This window comes from Phaseolus vulgaris, chromosome 5, assembly GCF_051622355.1.
Source record: "Phaseolus vulgaris cultivar YP4 chromosome 5, ASM5162235v1, whole genome shotgun sequence".
NCBI classification, from domain to species: domain Eukaryota; kingdom Viridiplantae; phylum Streptophyta; class Magnoliopsida; order Fabales; family Fabaceae; genus Phaseolus; species Phaseolus vulgaris.
In genome coordinates, this window is record NC_143502.1 from 42,224,677 (window position 1) to 42,246,315 (window position 21,639).

The window sequence follows — 21,639 nt, forward strand, 5'->3', positions numbered from 1 at the left end:
TCGGCAATAAATATAATTTATTAAAAACAGGTGAAAATTTGTGTTTAGTTTTTATGGTAATAAAAAATTAACTATTATAAATTAAAATATAATAAATTTTAAATTTATAAAAATGTTTATATAAAATTATCTTCTATACTTTTTATAATTTTATAATTAAATTATAGGAATATTTATAATCCAGCATCAAGATAATTCCTATCCACTGATTGCTTACAAATGATAAAAGTTAAAATGATGAAAACACATGTGTACAGAATAAAAGTAAAAAAAATGTACATTATTAATGCTTATAAATATTATTTATATGTTTATAAATACTTATTCATTAACACTTTTTAATAACAATATAATCGATGTTCAAAAATATCTTTTATTATAAAATTTTCAGCAAACCAACAATTATCACATACATAAAATTTGTAAGGGTTTTGTTTTATATTGAAAAAAATTAAAAAGTACTTACTTACTAGACAAGATAGAAGAAAAACAAATTAAAAATAAAAATAAAATAAAAAAGAGAAATGTGAAGTGACGTTATGCTGACCGAACAACCGAATAGTATCACTGTACTGCATAGTCAAGCCTTCGTCTAAAACCCTACAATACACTGTCTTGCATTTCTGAATTCTAAAACCCTCAATTCTCTCCGATGGCCGAGTCCACTCAATTGACTCGCCACATTGAGTCCTATGTTGACGCTTCCTCTTCTTCTCCCTCTCTTCAGGTTCATTCGCTTCTCCCTTTTCTATTTCATTCTCTCATATTTCAACAATAAAGCATAATTGCTTTTGCATGTTACAGGTTGCTAGCTTAAACGCTGTTGCATCTCTTGTTAAAACCGATGTCTTACCTCTAGAAGCACTGGTACACCTTTTACATGCATTTTTCTGTGTTTGAGCAACGAAATAAGAGTAGGATTTCATGCTTGTTTCTTTGTTTGTCTTGTTTTGTTCTTCTGTTCTGTTTCAAATTATAGGTTAAAGAGTTGGGAATGTATCTGACCACAACTGATGACGTTATTCGTGCAAGAGGTACATTTTTTACTTCGTTTTAATCTATTTAAAGCTGACATGCAGGATTGGATATGTATTGCAATTTCTGTAAAAACATGAACGAGCAATGAACCAAAAGAAATTTGTGATGAATTAGATTTCATAAGGAAATATGTCTAGTACCATTACACAACCAAGATTGATTGGAATGAATTCTCTACACCTTGATTATATGGTGCTGAAATCTTGTGCAAATTAACAGGCTGTGTGTCCTCTTGTGGCACACAGAAGTGTTCTATGCTCATGCATTTTTATGGATGGATCATGGATGTAATTTTAATGATATATCTTTAAAGGACTTTGGACTATCTTATTTTGAACATTTATTTATTGGAAAAAAACTTTTTTAGGAATTCTTCTTCTAGCAGAGGTGATCACTCGCACTGAATCAAAACCTATTGACAGGGCAACTATACATAGCTTGGTTGGGTTCTTCAAGGAAAGACTGGTCAGTATAAATATTTCTTTTGCTACATGAGTTCTTTTAAATATATGGTTTTGAAATTTTTCTAAACTCTTGTTCTAATTTGCATCTGTCAATAGCTTTTTTTATCCTCTGTTTATTCCTGCAATTCCTTTTCCATCCATATTTTCATGACATGGGATTGCATTTATGGTCCTAAAATTGATTGGATTGTGCTGATTTCATATTGGAGATCATAAGCTTTAAATTATTATAAGTATTCCTTGCAGATAATATATGGAGACTCTATCTCTTTGTTTTCCTTACTGCTTTGAAAACAAAATCAATACTTGTGATGCATTACATCAAGCTTGATAGTTTTCTCAGCTGCCTCAAGTTCTGGCTTTTGATATTTTAAGAGCCTTGTTTGAGCATTGCTATTGGACATTATTATTATTATTTTTTTCATTTTTGACTTTACCGATTTGTTGTAATTATTGATTTATGATCTCTCTAACCATAAATATTTTTCTCATGATATTTTACAATAACATAAAAAATATAATATTATTTATGATCAGGCAGATTGGAGAGCAGTCCGAGGTGCACTTTTGGGTTGCTTGGCACTGATAAGGAGAAAAAGTGTTTTGGGTATTGTAACTAGTACTGATGCTAAAGCCATTGCTCAGTCTTTTTTCCAATACATGCAAGTTCAATCTCTAGGACAGTCTGACAGGAAGGTAAATTATTTTTCTGGGCAGAATGCCTATGAATTTATAGCTTCTGCTTTACAACGAAGAATTATCCAAAATCAGCTAGGACATTAAATTTAATCTCGTGAAAGAGAATTCAGAAATAGACCTTTGTTATGTAAAATGTCAACTTGGAGTGATTACTCTTCGGCTTCAGCTTTTGTTTACAAATCAATTAATCTGATTCTGCTTCTTGTTTTCTTTATGTTAAATATTTTTCTACGGAGTTCTGCAATTCTCCACATTTTTTACTGCATATAAGCTAAATTGCTAGCATCTCACCTTTACTTTTCTTGCTTCAATACTGCAGCTATGTTTTGAACTGCTTGATTGCCTGCTAGAACGCTACCCTGACGCGATTACTCCACTGGTAGTCCCAGCTTCCCTTAACTTCCATATGAGAATGAGCAAAACTAAATGAAATAACATTCCTGAACATTTATTTTTCTGCTTGATGGTATTTAATGTTATTTTTAAGCTTCAAATGTATGTTAAGGCTTCAGATATATGTTTTACGTAACAACCATTTTTTTTCTCCCATCACTTACCCAAATATAACCAGTGAATTTCTCAGGTATAGCTTTAGCTAAAAACAGCATGATTGTGAAGCAAATATAAGGTGGAGAAGTCTATACTGAACAACAAGTTGATTAATGTTGTGGTGTCTCATATTTTATCACGTGAACTCATAACCACACATCATATAAATTGTCTATGATTGGTAGAACATCTCATCTGTTATCATATAATATTAACTGTTTTTATGATTGAATACCAAGTCATACATTTAAAAGAATTCTTATGTGGAGTGTGCTTGGGTGAAAAAGAAAAGAATATTGACAAAAGCACTTTGTTCTCAAATGTGCCTACAGTATTTGAAGGCATAGTTGTCATTCCTGGGCAGTGGAGCAGAGCAGCCGACCCCAAAAGTAGGATAATGGTTAGGGGGATGACTGCTATTCCAATATTTTTTTTTTATATTGAATAATTAATATGTAAGTATTTATAAGCTGAGAAACAAAAGAAACCCTATTCATCAATCATCATTTATAGTAAAAGCTCACGGTACTTGAACATATACAGGGTATAAAGTCAAGAAAAACAAATGCAAGGTCTAAAATTTAAAAAGAATTACTGAATGCAAAAAGAATTTAAAAAATAGTAAAACCAAAAGCAACCAGGGAAATAAAATAACGGTGGGAATGGGCACTAGGGAAGAAAAAAAAACATTGGTTTTAAACAACCAAAAAGCGAAAAACTAAAAAAGGAAAAGAAAAGAAAAAGAAGAAAAATAACTAAAATAACTAAAATAAAAGATTAAAAAAAATTAAAACCACACATGCACTCATAATGAAGGTTGCCGGAGAGAGAGTGAGTTGTTGGACAAAGATGGTGTCCTGAGAAATGAGGAGAGGATATAGATACAATGTTTGCGAAGAGTGCAAATTGTTTCACATTGTTGCTGGTTTGTTTTGTTCACTGCCATGTAATATAAAAATTTAATTAAAAAGACCAAAAGTACCTACAATACTCTTCCAAAAGCCCATAAGGGAGGGTATTTTGGACTTTTCAACTGTTTCTAATCTGCACTAAACGAATTGCCTTAGGCTTTCCATTGCACTACACGACCCATGTGTGACACTCCAACCTGCACCATGCACTATAGGTCCGATATGAAAACAAACTGCAACCCAACAACTACATTCTAGTGGCCAATGTCATACATTTTATAAAACCAATATTGTAATTTATCTAAACCAGTTTTTACTCAATTATTTAAATTTTTTATCAATTAATTGGGCACTGATACATTTTTAGTATAAAGATGGGCATTTTTTTTTTGTGATCTCTACTTCTCATTGTTCTTGACTCTCTTGCAGGGAGATGGCCTTATATACGGAATTTGTGAAGCCATAGATGCAGAAAAGGATCCAGAATGTTTAATGCTTGCTTTTCGTATTGTTCAGTCTTGGGCACAATTATATCCCGAATCATCTGGTCTACTTGCAACCTATGCCAAAGATGTTTTTGATATTTTAGAACCTTACTTTCCCATTCACTTTACACATGTAAGCTTATTCTTTCGTGTTATTTCTCTGTTGGACATCATTTGTTTGTTCATCATACTGATTACTAATTTTCTGTACATCACTTAAGCATGTGGGTTTGAGACGCCAAGAATTTGGTTTATATGAGTGTATCATATGTAGACCTGTTTCACACTTATTTGGCTATGCCATGTTATATTGATGTTGGGAGATTGTGACAAGATAGACTATTTCTGTGTAAATATTCTTTTGGAAATGGACTGGGCTTAACTCATTCCCAAAAGTTAGCTCAATGGGGGAGAACTGCCCAGGTCTCATGATTATTCTGATCATATTCTTAGTCAATGTGAGACAACTTAGTTCACTCTATGTTCAGGCACTAACATTTAAAGCATAAAGCTTTTAGATTGTATCTATAGGTGGTCCAGCATTAAAACTGGAAAGGCTCTAATACAATGTTAGAAATTAGAGTTGGATCAAATCTTGTTTTGAAAAGTTAGCTCAAGGGGGGAAGGTTTGAAACTTTTGCAAGGAGCTTTTTCTAATCAATGTGGAACGTATTAACATGTCCATTATTGCTTTGTAACTTCTCTGTAATCTTTGTTTCTTTCCCAGCCAACTAATGCAGATACTCCTGTGCAAAGAGATGACCTGTCAAGGTCTCTAATGGTATGTGGAACTTTCCTTCAGATTTGGCGCAGATTTACTTTTATTGGATGTGTTTCTTACAATTAGTCATTTAGTCTTTGATGTGAACCTCTAGATTTTTTGAAATTTGTTACTCCATATTTCATTTTCCCTCCCATTTTCTTTAATTCAAAAATAATTTTCTCTAAAAAGTCTCTGCTTTATACCAAGACTAGTAGATCATTTTGATTGTTTTCTTTTCTTGTTCTTTCTTTCTGAAGATAGATGGCAGATTTGCTAAAAAGACATCACAAGCCTCTCACATAACTATCAAAAGTTACAGGGCTTCTAGTTAAATGCTTATTTTATTTTACTCTATAGAGAAAAATATCCAAGTGAAGTTTCTATATCTAGGTTTTCCCTCAAGAGTTACATATTTAACTCTGAAATCGGGGAAGTTTCAAATATCAGTAACCACGAAATTCTCCTTACTTTAAATGTGCATTTATTAATGAATAATCATACGGCTGATAGTTAGTTTTTAAATAAGGCATATAACAACTTACACTTGTCAACTGTTTTTGGCATTTGGATTTGCATAATGCATTTTTTACTGGTGTTTTATATTAGACTATGGGGTGTAGTATATTAGATTGCCATGCTTGGTAGAATAACTTGATCTCTTATTGTTGTCCTATTTAGGAATATCCTTTGTATTCCTGTTCTGTTTCCTTTACCTAATAAAATAAACACAATACAAAGTTGCTTGAATGCAATGCACACCCCACTATACACACATAAAGATGCAATTTGAGCTTATCGTTGTCTTGAAACGAAGGAGCATCCGTGTTATTTCTCAGATGCAAATGAAATCTGTTACAGTATTGTATATTTTGCATATAGATACTGGTGAATATATGTTATTTACAATATAAGCTAATTATTTTACTTTTCTGCAGTCTGCATTCTCTTCTACACCTCTCTTTGAGCCGTTTGTCATTCCTCTGCTTCTTGAGAAACTTTCTTCTTCACTGCATTCAGCAAAGGTTGGTATTAATAGATTACCATTCTATTTTTGATGTTGAATATCAGTGTGATCACCTTAAACTTTTTTTTCAACTCATTCATATTTTTGTGTGTTTTTATTTTTTTTTGCATTCAGATTGATTCCTTAAAGTATCTTAGAGTTTGTTCTTCCAAGTACGGGGCAGAGAGAATTGCAAAGTATGCTAGTTCTATTTGGTCTTCAATAAAAGACATCCTGTCTACATATTTGGGGGAGCCAGATTTTTCTTTAAATATAGCACCTGTAGATGGTATTGGCTTCCCAGAGAACGAATTTGTGGTGGAAGCTCTGTCCCTCCTTCAGCAGCTTATTGTTCAAAATAGCAGTTTGTTAGTTTGTTTAATAGTTGATGATGAGGATGTCAACATTATTTTCAACACCATTGCCTCTTATGAGATATATGATGCTATTCCTGGGCAAGAAAAGAAGAAACTGCACGCTATTGGTCGAATTCTATATATTGCTGCCAAGTCTACCGTTACTTCTTGCAATGCCGTGTTTGAAAGTCTTTTCTCCAAAATCATGGATAATTTAGGAGTTTCTGTTAGTAATATTGATAGCTCTGCAAATGGTGATATTTCCTCCTCTCAGAGAGTCAAGATTGGATTCCTTTATCTCTGCATTGAACTACTGGTAGGATTCAGGGAGTTAATTGTCGGGTCTGAAGAACCAGCATTGCAGTATGTTATTGAGCATGAGACGTGTTGTACTATGCTTCATAGTTTTTCATCTTCATTATTTAATGCCTTTGGATTGGTCTTGGCAGAAAGTGCTGACAGGTGCCCTCTTGATCCAGATACATACATTGGAGGTGTGTGCTCTTTTTATTTGAGTAAAACATATTTTTAAATGCTTTTTCGTTATTCTTCACCCTTCTAAATTTTGAAATCATTATTTTTAGTCTTACAAAGTTTCATCACTCTAAAATTTGAAATAATTGTTTTTAATCCCTGGTATTCATTTTAGAACAGATAAATTGTGTTTACTTCATGCCAAGAAATTTCGGAGCCATTCTGTTGACATGGCACTACATACGTATATAGGGTATCACCTGAGAGGACAAAAAATGCTTCTAATGGAGAAAATGAACCCCAAAACTATCCTATGTTTCTCCTAGCTGGGTAGAAGAGTAGACGAGTATGATAGAGGGAAGCAGAAGATACTTCCATGCATCATGAACTGTTGGCGTATTAATTATTTGGTCTTAATTACACTTGATTCATTTTATGTAGCTGTACTGTCCAATTGTTGCCTGTTCAAAGAATACATTGAGATAGGTCATCTGTTCTTTGGCTTGAGTGAACCCATAAGTAGTGTAACCACCCTCAATCACTTGTTTAGTGTGAATTTCAATAGTTTCAGTCTGAAGCAGTCCCATCTTTTGAAGTTTCTTGTACATTTATCATGGCCTCACAATATTAAGTATTACCTGTTTTCTATTCCATATAATCCAAAATTGGTATATATTGTTGGTAAAGTGCACTTAGAAAGAATAAGGTGTCAATGGTTTTCTTTATATAATTATTTTGTTTCCTTGATTGTTCAGTTTATTCATACTTGCTATTATATATAGTTCTCTCTTCTTTGTAAACAATATATTTGATTCAATGGATATTTTTGCTTCTTTCTCCCTTAATATGGTATTGATCATGATAGTTGAATCGAGATACAAGTAGTGTATAGGAGAGTTAATATTCTGAATCGTGAATCGTTTCGTATTGTGAATATTATAGTAAGATTCACAAACATTAATTGTTTGCATTTTGTTAATTAGTTTAAATGATTTGTCACAATTCAGAACAAAATTCAGATAATTCAAGTTTGACATGCATGACAGAAATAAAAAGTTATATACTTTACAGGCATTTGCTATATTTTATTTTCTGGTGCACACTTAATATACTCACATTACTGATTTCTTTTTGGTTCTTGGCACTGATTTACAGTGAAGGGTTTGCAGATACTTGCTATGTTTCATTCAGATGTTTTTTCAATGCAAACATCAATATTTGAGAATATTTTGAAGAAATTTATGTCCATTATCATTAAAGATTTCAACAAAAAAATATTATGGGAAGCAGCTTTGAAAGCACTATGTCATGTTGGCTCATTTGTTCAAGAGTTTCACGAGTCCGAAAAAGCCATGAGCTATGGGAGTTTAGTCGTTGAAAAAATTGTGGAATTTCTGTTTCTTGATGATATTATTGTGCCCTTTTCACTCAAAGTGGAAGCATTATCCAATATAGGCATGACTGGAATGAAAAATATGCTAACAAGTCTTCAAGGGATGAGAAAAGCGGTATTTGCCAATCTATCAAAGGTTTGTGTGGCACATCTAACTCTTAATACTCTATATTCTTCTTTCATAGAATTTCACTTTTAGAATGTCCTCAAGTTCATTGTCATTGGGTATTAAAACAGTTTTACTTACCTTTCCCTTGTAATATTTTTGTGGTTTTACTTTCTTGGATGTAATCTAATTTTCTGACATTTTTTCAACAAGGTCCATACAGATTTAAGGTCTTCAGAAATTGCGGTTCAGCTTTTGGAGTGCTATTCTTGCAAATTGCTCCCATGGTATTAAGCTCTTCAGGACATCTATTCACTGTGCTGTGACTATTTGAATTGTGTTCATAAAGATATGAAAATACCTTATATATTGTATTAGAAATAAGGAAGGACAGCCTAATAATAGCTATTTCGACTTATCAATTGTTTCCAACATAAGCTATTCTCTATTCCGGGAGCAGGGAGAATTTACACCGGACTAAAATTCCTATTAATCTGATGCTTTTAATTGAATGTGGGCAGGACCCATGAAAATGGAGGTTCAGAGGACTTTGCATTGCAATTTGCTGTGGACATTTGGAGTCAAGCAGGAAATTGCATGGTTTCCAGTACCTCATTTGAGGAAAAGGTTTATATAGCTGTGGCTCACATTTATCTTTTAACCATTTTATGATTGTAGTTAAAATCATGTACTTTCTGTTATATACATGCTACTAAATAAACTATCCAAAAAGTAGTAATGTTGATTTTTTTTCCATTTTGTATTTCAGGGTCTTCTTTATGCATTAATGAAAGCCATGAAACTTTCTGTTGGGATATGTTCTGTGGAGAGCCAAAATCTTATAATTCAAAAAGCTTACAGTATACTATCATCACGCACTAACTTTCAGCTTAAAGAATTGGAAAGGTTACCACTATCTCCTGGAAAATACAACATTTCCCTTACAGATGAATGGATAATCTCATTATTTGCATCAGTGGTCATTGCAGTTTGCCCCAAAACTCTCATTCCAAACATAAGAGTACTTGTGAATCTATTTATAGTAACACTCCTGAGGGGTATTGTTCCAGTTGCACAGGCATTGGGTTCCTTACTTAACAAATTAGTTTCAACATCCAACAGTGCAGAGAACTCCAGTTATATTACCTTGGAAGAAGCTCTGGATGCTATATTCAATACAAAGATATGGCTTTCTAGTATTGATATATTGCAGAGATGTAATGGAACAAGTAATGGGAAAGAAATAGTTCTTACTGATATATGCCTGGGCTTTGCAAATGATAAATTGCTTCAAATCAATGCCATTTGTGGGCTCTCGTGGATAGGAAAAGGTTTACTTCTACGTGGTCATGAAGGGATTAAGGACATCACTATGACTTTTATTGAATGCTTAATACCTGGCACAAAGAGTTCCTTGCCTTTCATCAAAGATTCACTCGGAAATACTGAAGAGCAAATTCAGGATCCTTTAGTCATGAAATCTGCTGCTGATGCTTTTCATATTCTAATGAGTGATTCTGAAGTTTGTTTAAACAAAAAATTTCATGCCACAATACGGCCTCTGTATAAGCAGCGATTTTTCTCTTCTATGATGCCTATCTTTCTGCAGTTGATTACAAAAGCTTACTCCTCATTGTCGAGGTAGATGTATTCTTCTCTCAATCATGCAAACACTCAATGAAAACTGTTTTTCCTCCCAGTGACAATTGCTAGCAGCTTGTTTTTATTTTTTTATGCCTTATTGACTACAATTTTGTGCAAGGACCCCATATACATAAATAAATGCAGCTCTGCAAAATTTCCAATGAGATTTTTGACCGAGAATTTTGCATTGTGCCATTTTCCTTCCCTCTACAAATACCTTAACTGTTGCTTCTTGTAATCTCAGATCATTTTTATATCGAGCTTTGGCACATATCATCTCTGATACTCCAATGGTTGCTGTACTGAATGATGCTAAAAAGGTTAGTTTGAGGATTTTTAACTCGCTACATATGTCAGATCCAATTGTTCTATTTTTCTGTCAAAACCTTGTGAGCATTTTCTTGATCGACCTACTTTTACTGCATACACTAAGTTCACTGGCAAATTTTGCAGCTTATACCAGTTCTACTGGATTGTTTCTCCATGTTGACAGAAGATATCCAGGACAAAGATATGCTGTATGGTCTGTTGCTAGTCTTATCTTGTATATTGACTGAGAAAAATGGTAATTATCACGCTTATTGGAATTTTCTTAATGTTGTTTCATCTGAATGTTTAGGGTTAAGATATAGGTGTATGGTTTGGTCTAAATTTGAGGTAATCTATCATACTGTGTTTCAATTTATGTTCCTTTCTGGTTTCTTTTTATGATTCCTTTGTGGAAAGAAATTGCTCCATTATAAGGATTGATTGTGAGTTAATATTTTAACAATGACCCTCACCATTGGTCACAAAGAAAACATTGCCATGCAGCTCCATGCTATTCATTAGTGTTGGGGATGAAGGCGGTGATCATATTGCAATTTTTGGCAAGTATGAATGACCTGTAAATATGCTGTCTTATGTAAATATGTTCATGCGCACAGGACAAGAAGCTGTCACCGAGAATGCGCACATTATCATCAATTGTCTGATTAAGCTTGTGGACTACCCTCATAAGATGGTATGAGGATTTCTCTGTACGAGTTATTTATTGCTGCAATTTGATGACTCAATTTGTCTTATAAAGTAACTTTGCTGCATGTTAGACTCGCCAGATTTATTTTGGGGACTGCACTCGCACCCTCCTTTTTGCTCTTCATACTGCCTGCTAGTTATTTTGTATTTTCGTTGACAAAAGTGTCCTTTGGGAAATTAGTTTCTTTCCACTGCGTATTGTATGTAAAATGGATGTCATAATGGCGGTGAAGAGTAAAAAGGGGGAGCAATTTCAAATATCAGCCCCACTTTTGTTTAGTTTTTCTATACTGGTGGTATAAGAGGTGGAGGATTAAGGATGACAAGTTATGGATCCGTTGTCCATTTAGCTTACTGTTCCGCTAGCTAGCACCTAAACTACAGGGACAAGTCAGTTTAAATGGGACTGTTTCTTCCTGCATCTCCATATGTTCTTCTTTCACTCCATACAAAACATGAAAATACCTTTTTATCCTTCTTGTGCCACTCCCATATTTTGAATTACATAATCCGGAAGTTAATCTTGGATTCAGAAATAGCTTACGGATTATATAATCCATAATATATTTTTAAAAAATGGTATTCTGGATTATATAATCCGGAAGTCTGGATTTGAGAGTAGCTTCCGGATTATGTAATCCAGATACGCATTTGAAAAAAGACTTCTGAATTACATAATCCGGGAGCTAATCTCGTATTAGAAAAGATTTCCAAATTATGTAATTTGAAAACTAATCATGCCTCTGAAAAATGATTTCCAGATTATGTAATCCGAAAGCTAATTACAAATTTGAAAAAAAGACTTTCGGATTACTTAATCTGGAATACTATTAACATTTTTGGAAATACCAAAATTTATGACGGTGGGAGAAGAACATGGAGGTGCAGGAAGAAACAGTCTTAAATGGTGCAGATATGTTTGCAGTTTTGGGCTTCATTAAGGCCTGCAGGAGGGCCCTGAACTCTTGCCCCTATTTATTTTTTGGGTTTTGCCCCCATCCGAAGACTAGGTGCATCAGTAAAGGTTAATTACTGGTACTCATGTATTATTCTGCAAAGATTATACTAAAAAATGCTGGCGAGACCCTTTAGACCGCTTTCATCACTTTGTTTCCATCTATTTGTCTTAGACCTATCAAAGTCCATAATAATGGCAAGTTGATTTCTCCTCACCTCCTTGTGCAGCTTGTTCGAGAGACAGCTATTCAATGTCTTGTTGCCTTGTCTGAGCTGCCCCATTCCCGAATCTATCCTATGAGGACACAGGTTTGTCATGCTTTCAGCTTTGAACTTTTGACAAATATTCTTATTGATCTTCCTATCATGACTTGAATAGAATCCTCTTATACTTTATTCACATTCCAAGCCGTGTTTCAATGTTTGAATCAACTTGTTCATAGTTATTGTGCGTGCCTCAGTGCCTGCGTGGTCTGGACCTCTTTTTTATATAACCCGGGTGTTAAATCTCTTTTCTTTGTTCTTTAACCTATTTCATATTTATTACTTTAGGTTCTACAAGCAATATCAAAGTGTCTTGATGATACAAGGAGAGTTGTTCGCTATGAAGCTGTCAAATGTCGGCAAACATGGTGGGTACTTAACTTTTTTAGAAATATGTAGAATTTTATACTGTCCATAAACTGTTATACTTGCTTATTTTGACTTATCCTCCTTCGACATTTTGATAGGGCGTCAATGTCATCTAGGGGTCTTTTCTGAAGTTCAAAACCAACTTCCCAAGCTACTTGAAATGCTTTTGAACTTTGTATTCTAATTTATAGAGATTCTTTCCCCAATCAGAAATGAACGAAGGACCTTGTATATAAGAGCAGTTACAACTTTTTCTCCTAAAAAATGATCATGTTGGGCGCGAGCATTGAAAATAGAACCGATTTTAACCCATAAAATACTCGCATGGGGCAAATTTTTTCCTGCACCCTACTTCTGAAAATACTAAATTCTAAAATCATCCTTCTTTGTTTTATAATTCCAAAATATAAAATCTCGAGACTTATATGTACAATTCAAAAAATGTTATTTTTTAGGATTTAGGGTTTAGGAAAATAACACAATCTGGAAAATACTTCTGAATTTTGAAAATATATTTTAGACCTTACAGTCTAAATTTTTTTGAAATGTATAATCTAAAATTTTTTAGATTATCCAATTTGGATTAGAACTATAGAAGGTGCCGAAGTGCATTTCAACACAGAAACGAAGCAAGAGAAGTGGATAGGGGTGCGACTCTACAGAGGTAGTGCACCTAAGAAGATGAAGAGAAGAAGCTTAAGAAAATGAAGAGAGGAAGTTGATTTATTTTTTTCATTAGAGTAAAATAATATTTTCTGTTCTCTACCCCATGGGGGTGCAGGATGAAATCACGAGAGTGTAGGAAGAATTTGCCCTCTCTAGGCTATTGAAAATCTCAGTACGTCTTAAATAGATTAACTTATCTTAGTTCACTAATTTTTTTCATTTTAATTTTGGTTAAAATTTCACTTAATTATATAAGCATTTTTTTTAGTATTTGATTGATTAATTAATATTTGTAATTAGATAATACGCACCTAACTTCTCAAAAGATTAAAAAAAGTAAGAAATACATTCGCACACACCACATTAGAAATTAAATTTGAATTACACATGTCTAAAGATGAAAAATAATAATACATGTACACATGCATATTTTGTATTAGCACAGCTAATACATATGTAAATAGGCACATACCTTTATTACTGACATATGTTCATAACTTAATCTCTAACGTGTTCTATAAAAAATCTGTATTGCGATAAGGTAACATAACCTAATATCTATATGGTTAAAATTTCAGCTTTCTTTTGTACATTATACCAACATGCTTAGTCTAAGCTGTAAAGGGACACTGTTTAACTAAAGAAATATTTAAAACAAAACAAAAAACAAGTTTGGTATATTTTGTATGTAATAAAGACAATTTTGTAAAAGTCAAAAAACATTTCAGCACTTTTTAGTAACTAAAATAACGGTTAATGAAAATTAACCATATTATAGAGTTTATTTATATAGTTAAAGAAAAAAATAACTCGAAAAAAATCTATTATGTTACCTTTTGCATGACATGAAGAAATGACGAACTTAGTTCCACTTGCACCTTACCTATATATGTCTTCTACCCAAAAAGACAAATATGGTATAAAAAGTTCCACGAGGTTGCCAACAAACATTTAATTTTAGGCCTATTCTAAACAAGTAGTTTTAATTTTATAATGGTTTGATAAATGATAGAGATCTTACTTTTCCTTAACTAAAATAACCATTATGGACACATTTTAAATCTTATTTCATTTATGTTCTAGTTCTCACCAACTGTGAACGGATAAATCACATGTTTAAGTGTCTCACCTTACCATTCACCTTAATTTTAATGGAGGAACATGCATGTCTGTGTTTTAGGTACTGTTTTGTCTGTGTCATAGGTGTCTTTGCTGTCCCCAGGGTTATGGAACATTAACATATAAACTTTCAAGTTTAATTTAATCTTTAGAGAAAGATTCCTTTCCTTAACATTTGGAAACAAAACCCATATTTGGAAACATATGCATAGTACCCAAAACGGGTGATTTTGCCTTTCCTAAATGTGGTGAATATGCAGTTTTCTTAATTACAAAATTCACCAATTACATTCACATCTCTCTAATTGTAAACCCTTTACTTGGGTCGAAATGCTGTCTCCTGGGGCCCAGCTTGCCTAGCCAGCTGCACAAACAAAAAGGAGCATTCAATTCAGTCTGCCACATTCCCAAACTCAACAAATATGAACACAAATTCCCACTCACTCACCTGAAAATATGTTTCAAGTTTCTTTCTCAGTGTTGCATATTCTTTCTTCATTTGTTGGAAGCTCCTCCTGCATCTGCATGTTCATACACAACAACACAAGTATCACTGTCTGGAATTTTATTTTTCCAAATTCTACACACAGTGAAGGGCATTCAATAAAAATGTGTGATTTCTGGTGAATGAAGATAAAGAGAAAACTGGATTTACCCTTCTCCATTTCTTGTCCTGCAATATTCTCTAAACAGAGTGCATTCTGCTTTCACCTTTTTAGCTCCGATGCTGGAATGCAACATATAGCAAAACAAAACTCATCAAAACATTGTATCATATCAGATAAAGCCAATACAGTAGAGTGTTACGTGCCTCCTCCTATGATGATTGTTGAAGATCTCACGTCTAAATGAGAATATTTTATTGTATATATAAATAAGTGTAAACCTTATTTTATAAGATTGAGTTAGACTTAAAGTTCATTTCTTAATATGATATTAGAGTCATTTTCGAATCTATCTTAACGAGTGTCTGTAATATTTTATTGTATATAAGTGGGTGCAAACCTTACTTTATAAGTCGATTCATGGAGTAGATTTATGGAGTTAAGTTACACTTAAAAACTCCACTTCTTAATAATAATTAACCAAACCCAACTCATTTTCATTATTTTATTTGGTTTGTTTACCTTGAGCTGCTTCCTTTAAACTGGTGCATAATTGTGTCCAGCTTGTTGAAATCAAGAGGGTTCCTTTCCCTGTCATGAAGGACACCAAAAATATTTTGGTAATATAAAACAGAAGCAGAGAACATGCATAAATAAACAAAATCTCAAGGACTCAGTGTGATGAAGTTGGTTAAGTAAATTACAGTGTGTGGTCCAAGTTTGAGATAAGCCTGGAGGAATCACGGTAGTAAAGAGTGACAATTTCCTCAACGAAGTTAGGATTAGCATCATCCTGCAATTCTTCCAGTTGGATAAACTGTTCATCCAAATATCCCTGCAATTAATGGCTGCTCATTCAACTATTTCAAACCAATTCTTTCTTTGTAACTAACAAGGTGAAAACCAGCACAGAATAACATATATATTTGGTTAAGAGTGGCAAACATGAATACAAATGCATACATAGATTCATACCTGATCAAAGAGGGAGTGTTTGATAGCAGCTACCTGCCTCCTGGAATGGATTTTGTCCATAATCAGAAAATGTGAGAGGAAAAGCAGAAAAGGGAAGTTTTTGTATTGTAGTTAAAAGTGCAAAGGAAATGGTGTGGTGTGGTGTGGTGTGGTGTTGTATGGTGTGGAGGGGTTTATATAGCACCTCAACTCAACACTAACACAGACACAAATGTCCTCTGTGGTTAATTTGAATCCACTTTGGTTACAAAACAATAACATGTAACATGTGTTGTGAGATCTCATATAAGGATATTTCTTAGTAGTATTCGTACAAACTTTAAATTTATAAATAGATTTTATAAGGTTTGTTAATCATAACTTTAGTAATTTTTATTATAATCTTTTATAACTAAGATTAACAATATTTTTTAATAATTGGTTTTGAATCAACAATACATAATTTTTTTTTATAAAACTCTCATGACATCTCAGAAGAATTCAAGTAACAACAATTATCTGTCACTACATAAAAAAGAAAAAACAAAAAAATACGGAAGGAATAAACCAAAACTTACATATTAAGTAGATAGATAATTTGTACTTATTAATAAAGAACTATAAGAAAGACTATAGAAAAATATATTATATCAATAAAAATATTCTATATGAATAAAGTCTAAATTAGCAAGTTTATTAGCACATACATTTCCTTTACGAAAAATGTGAGAAATCCTAAACCTGATTTTCTTACCATAGTTAATACAAGTTTCACTTATTATAAAGTGTTCCAAGAACATTAGTCCTAATAGTAAATACAGCACAAACAAAAAAGTATCATATTCAAGCCAATAATACATATATTAGTTATAACAATAAATATAACACAAATCAATATTCAAGCCAATAATACATATTTATAATTTGTGTATGGGTAAAATAATGAGTTTAATGGCTATGTATCATGTATATAAAACTTTTGATTGATTAGTTAAATAAAAATCATGAATTTTAATATAATTATTATTGCAATTTATAAATTTATTATATAGGGTTGCTTTTAATTAAATAATACTGTATAACTGTTTTACCTTCTGATACAATCTACATGGAACACTGATAATTAAGAGAGTTTTATCTGCTAGTATTTTTTGGAAGATATGCAAACAAAAACTTATAGAAAAACTCAAGGATTTAACATACGAAGAAAAATATTAACTTATTTGTTGAGAGTTCGATGATGATTCAATATTGATAATGAAAAACTGTTTTATATTATCAGTGCCCTTCTTTTTGTCCTCATCGGAGAAACCTATCAAATTTTTTATTTATTTATTTTAATAAGTTTTATTATTATTAAACTTCAGTCATAAGCATTATGTGATAAGAAATTATAAAGTGACTAATTATGTTATTTAATAAAAAAAATATCCTAAATATTCCACCAAATTACTTAAAAATAATTTAACAGAAAGCAGGTTTAATAGTTTAATCAGCAGCATTAACAACAGATATAGTACTTGTACGGAACACTGCATTGCATCATTTGGGATTTGTTTATACATAATAGAACATATCCAATATTAAATTCACAAGATACCACTGTTCCAATAGTTTATTAATTTATTTAACCAAACACAAATCATTAAGCATTTCAGATGCAAAAATAATAATGCATCATATATTTACAGTACTCACTTTTTACAATAATAAAAAAGTTCTTATTTTATATGTTTTCACATCTACATTTAGGAATACTCTAGATAAATACTTGGTTATTGTAAGAAATAGAGTTGTTTATTGTAAATCACAAGTTAAAATTAGATTTAGAAGATCTTAAAACAAGAAATTTTATATAGATTAACTTATACATATATATAGGTTAATTTTAGTTTACATTGATTTTGTTTTTCTCTAATGGTACAATCTTAGTTTTTCAATTGAGTTTTTTATATGTATATATATGACGGTTGTGTGAGTTTTATTCCATTTATTTTAACAACCACACATAAGTGGTAAGATATGAATATATGTTAAACTTGATAAATATGATAGTGAATGATGTGAAGCACCCAAATGCAAATTGTTGGAGAATGTGATAAAGAAAGGTTATGGAAGAAGATGATGAAGATGAAGATGCATTCACATATTCCTTTCTATGCTCTACGGATGCAAAAAACAAAACAACAAATTCTTTCCCTTTATAATACCAGACACACACACAATAAATATATATATATATATATATATATATAAATAAATAAATAAATTAGCATATGTCCTTCTCAACTCAACTTAACAATATTATTGGGCATCGTATGAGACACAGAATTTATCCTCAAAAGGAATACCAAAAGATTGCTTTTGGCCATAAAGCATATAAAATTGCACCATCTTAAAATTTACAATACAAAATCTTTTCTTTCATCTTCATTACATAGCATTATATATACATTTTAAGGAGTACGATATATGGCAAGCATGAAGAACTTACTAGCTAGCAAGAAAAGATGGAGAATGTTGTTGATTCCCATTTCATGAAAAGACATTTTCTAATATTTAACTTCAAAATTTATTCCATATTTATATTATTATAAGGTTTTGTCTAACTTAATTTTATAAAATAAATTTATAAGGTGTAATTTGTACCAGTTATATACTTTGAGATGTCTTTATCTTTAGAATCTCCAACAAACTTCTCTTAAATCGAGATTGTCAACTCGTACGTAAGACTATATATTTAAACCTAACAAAGTCTTATTAGGATGATGATATATGAGTCTGATATCATATTAATAAGTTAACTCAACCTTACCAGACTTGTTTAGAAGATAAAGATTACATTCACGGATCTTCACTAAATATAGAATTTTCTATACTTAATCTATTTAATTTTATTAGGCTGTAAAACTTGATTGGTTCACAATTTAATTATAACTGAATTAATAAATTATGATCTTACTTTTAGAAGTTTTTTTCTTTTTTTCTGGTGATACTTGGATTGGTCTCCTTTAAGATGCCTTAAAAAAAATTTCAATCATCTCAAATCATTCTCCTTTCATTTTTAATTTCTTTTATCAAGCCACCTTCAGAATATAGCAGTTTCATCTTTATTTTAAATTATTTTTAAATAAATTATTAACAATTGTTTTCTTAACACAATACATCTTATATAACACAAATTCCAAATAGAATTTATATATTAAAAAAGTTATTACAGATTCTAATAAATATGATTTATAAATTCAAACAAATTCATTCAACAATATAAAATTATCTTTGTACGTGCTATATTTATTTAATGATATATGGAAAATCATATCCACATGCAAATCTAACGATTCCGTATTTTAATTAAATATATCATAGTTTACGTATTCTCACAGTGTGTGTTTTTAAAGAACATTTTCTTTTTCTAATTCATCATAGAATCATTACGATTTTGTATTATCGTTTTCCAAATTCTCACACGATATTTGGAATGAAAGCAAAAAAGAATATCGCAGAATATTAGGAGTTGTTATGACGTGATAAAATATTGAAACCAAAACCAAACCTCTTTAACTTTTCACTGCTTCTTCAGGAGAAGGACTCTGTCAAATTCTCTATCCATTCACAGTGAAATCAATCTTAAATTTCCCCATTTTTTTTTACTCTTGGTTTAAATAGACTAGCTTCATCTTCTTACTTATCCATGTAATTTGTAAGTGTTTCCTTTGTTTGGAGGTTCTAGAAAAAGGAAATATTGGTGGAGTTAGTTCTAAGCTTCCAAATTACATCTATCTTTTTTTTTATCAACAAAGAATAAAAAAAATAAAATGAGACACTTTAAGAATGTTCTAACCCTTATACAGACACTTCAAAATTGTCTCAATCCTTATACAATAATTTGTCAAAGTCAACCTGCTCAGCACCTGACCAACATATAAATTACAGACTCTACAGACTTCCAAACCAAACCTCAATTGAAAGGAATGGAAAACCACACTAAAAGAAAAACCCTACTACCTTATCCGGGCTTTCACAACTAGTAATCTAAACAATACACACAAAATAAACCCTACTACAACCAAAAGTCTACAAAACACAGTTACAAATCAAAATACAAATAGAAAACAAAACACTAAATTGAATCTATCTTAATCTGATAATAAACACCACTTGAACTACTCCGATTGCTCTCTTCTTGAATAGTTAGCATTCTTTTTTACAAGTAGAATTAATAAGAAAAACTTGTATTGTGCAACATAACAGAGGTTCACGTCAGATTTCACTGTCGCGAGATATGGAGAGCAGAGAATACCAAAGAAGGGAATCACCGTAACCAAAAGTGGGGGAAATTAACAAGTTAAGAATTTTGCATTGCATCTCAGTGGTCCTCGTCATTTCCTTTTCTGCAATTTCAGCAAAGCAAAATGTTTAAATGGAAAAGAAGTGTTGCAGAAGAGATTCTCTTTCCATTCTCTCTTTATTCCCAATTCCTGTCACAGTGCAGTGAAAGGACAAGGGCGATTTGATCTATAGTATACTCCCTCCCTTAGAAAAAATTATACAGACAATTTCTGTCATTTCTTGATATTATAGAAGATACTCTTGTCTTTTAAATATTTATAATAATCCCCTAAGGCCTTGTAGAATGTAGGGTGTAATGTGTTTTTTAGGTGACAGAACTTAGCATAACATATTTCATAGAATTAAAAAGAGTTTCTATAAAGGTTAAAAGGACAGAAGCATGTATGCAATCTCAAAAAATCACAAAGAATATGAGTGTAATTTACTCCTCCTTTGGTATTGTATTGTATGTATGTGGTCACATCTGCTCCTTTGTAAAGGGCCAAAAAGTCGAATGTTTTAGGTGGGTGGAAAAAGGATTGGAATCTGGTGTCTCTGTCATTTTTCTAGGCCAGCAGATTGTGTTTATTTTATTTTTCCTTCTCTTATCACTATCTCCTATGTTGATAAGAATCCCACCATGGACTATCATCAACCTCTGCATGTGAAACTGATAACCTAATGGATCCAATTGCATCAGCAAAACTGTTAGTCACGTATAAGCCCTCTCGGGTTATGTACATTTCTACCAACGCCCATGCAGAACCATATTCATTCTCACCAACATAACCAAAAGAAATAAGAACAGACGAATTTACAGCATGACAACATATGATGATGACTTCAAAACTAGTATTGAATTAACCTTTATATGTTTTTAACTAAAAATTACTTCACAGACAGTAAAGTAGACAAGGTAATGGTCCCCAAAACAAAATAACCTTTAACTAGTAAACATAACACAATGTTAGAATCTTAACATGTTTCAGTGCTGCTTTCATGATCATTTTCATACCACTAGAAAGCATTGCCTGCATCTCCTAAAGCGAGGAAGATCCAATTACATTGAAAGGGACGTGATTGGAGCACAACACAGTGTCTCAGATGGATTGCATGTCAAAGAATTAGCTGCTCACACTCACAGCACCTGAAAAAGCATAGTAGTTGTTTCCTTTCTTTTTCTCATCAAGAGATGTGCGCTAGCTGACACGAATAATCAAGCCTGTGAGAATTGATGCAATCTTCGAGAGGTTTACTGATGTTGCTTTCTCACTTCTCAGTGGCTTTAGGGGGTTATTCTTGTTCTGCAAAAGCATCAATTCTACTAATCATCTACAGAATCCACTGTGTGGACGACACTATTGAAAGCAACAAGCATGGCCACTAAAGGCAACTTTTCCTGTCCGCCAAAATTTTATCCAAATGCATGAGACAAGATCCTTGTAGCAAACATGGAAAAGGAGCAAATAAT

At 32.2% G+C, this 21,639-nt stretch overlaps 2 protein-coding genes across 4 annotated transcripts; one reads left to right on the forward strand and one right to left on the reverse strand.

The window, feature by feature from the left end:
* The first annotated feature begins 529 nt into the window (after positions 1-529).
* Positions 530-12,925, forward strand: MET18 (ARM repeat superfamily protein). 2 transcript variants are annotated; one of them, XM_068644672.2, is made up of 20 exons: positions 530-727; positions 805-867; positions 980-1,034; positions 1,406-1,503; positions 2,040-2,198; positions 2,521-2,580; positions 4,091-4,279; positions 4,874-4,927; positions 5,845-5,931; positions 6,048-6,762; positions 7,898-8,271; positions 8,455-8,528; positions 8,763-8,868; positions 9,011-9,882; positions 10,130-10,205; positions 10,339-10,450; positions 10,812-10,888; positions 12,088-12,168; positions 12,412-12,491; positions 12,591-12,925. In XM_068644672.2, the coding sequence occupies exons 1-20, from the start codon at positions 653-655 to the stop codon at positions 12,619-12,621; spliced, it is 3,438 nt and encodes a 1,145-aa protein (XP_068500773.2). In that variant the 5' UTR covers positions 530-652; the 3' UTR covers positions 12,622-12,925. The 2 variants fall into 2 exon arrangements, with proteins under 2 accessions (XP_068500773.2, XP_068500774.2); XM_068644673.2 differs by having other exon boundaries at positions 596-727; positions 2,044-2,198.
* A 1,467-nt stretch (positions 12,926-14,392) lies between these two features.
* On the reverse strand, positions 14,393-16,112 carry AHP4 (HPT phosphotransmitter 4). 2 transcript variants are annotated; one of them, XM_068644674.2, is made up of 6 exons: positions 15,858-16,112; positions 15,587-15,717; positions 15,405-15,473; positions 14,933-15,004; positions 14,726-14,798; positions 14,393-14,641 (listed from the first exon to the last, which is right to left on the reverse strand). In XM_068644674.2, the coding sequence occupies exons 1-6, from the start codon at positions 15,915-15,917 to the stop codon at positions 14,594-14,596; spliced, it is 453 nt and encodes a 150-aa protein (XP_068500775.1). In that variant the 5' UTR covers positions 15,918-16,112; the 3' UTR covers positions 14,393-14,593. The 2 variants fall into 2 exon arrangements, with proteins under 2 accessions (XP_068500775.1, XP_090158539.1); XM_090302413.1 differs by having other exon boundaries at positions 15,587-15,699; positions 15,858-15,993.
* Between the last annotated feature and the right edge of the window lie 5,527 nt (positions 16,113-21,639).

What these genes read in the sequence shown, in the direction of transcription:
- MET18 (XM_068644672.2), top strand. Translation starts at nt 653, where the DNA reads ATGGCCGAGTCCACTCAATTGACTCGCCACATTGAGTCCTATGTTGAC. An exon ending in TATTTGCCAATCTATCAAAG is followed by an intron (nt 8,272 to 8,454) that starts GTTTGTGTGGCA and finishes TTTTTCAACAAG; the next exon opens with GTCCATACAGATTTAAGGTC. An exon ending in TACTGAATGATGCTAAAAAG is followed by an intron (nt 10,206 to 10,338) that starts GTTAGTTTGAGG and finishes CAAATTTTGCAG; the next exon opens with CTTATACCAGTTCTACTGGA.
- AHP4 (XM_068644674.2), bottom strand. Translation starts at nt 15,917, where the DNA reads ATGGACAAAATCCATTCCAGGAGGCAGGTAGCTGCTATCAAACACTCC. An exon ending in TTTAAAGGAAGCAGCTCAAG is followed by an intron (nt 15,005 to 15,404) that starts GTAAACAAACCA and finishes GTTGCATTCCAG; the next exon opens with CATCGGAGCTAAAAAGGTGA. An exon ending in AGGACAAGAAATGGAGAAGG is followed by an intron (nt 14,799 to 14,932) that starts GTAAATCCAGTT and finishes ATGAACATGCAG; the next exon opens with ATGCAGGAGGAGCTTCCAAC.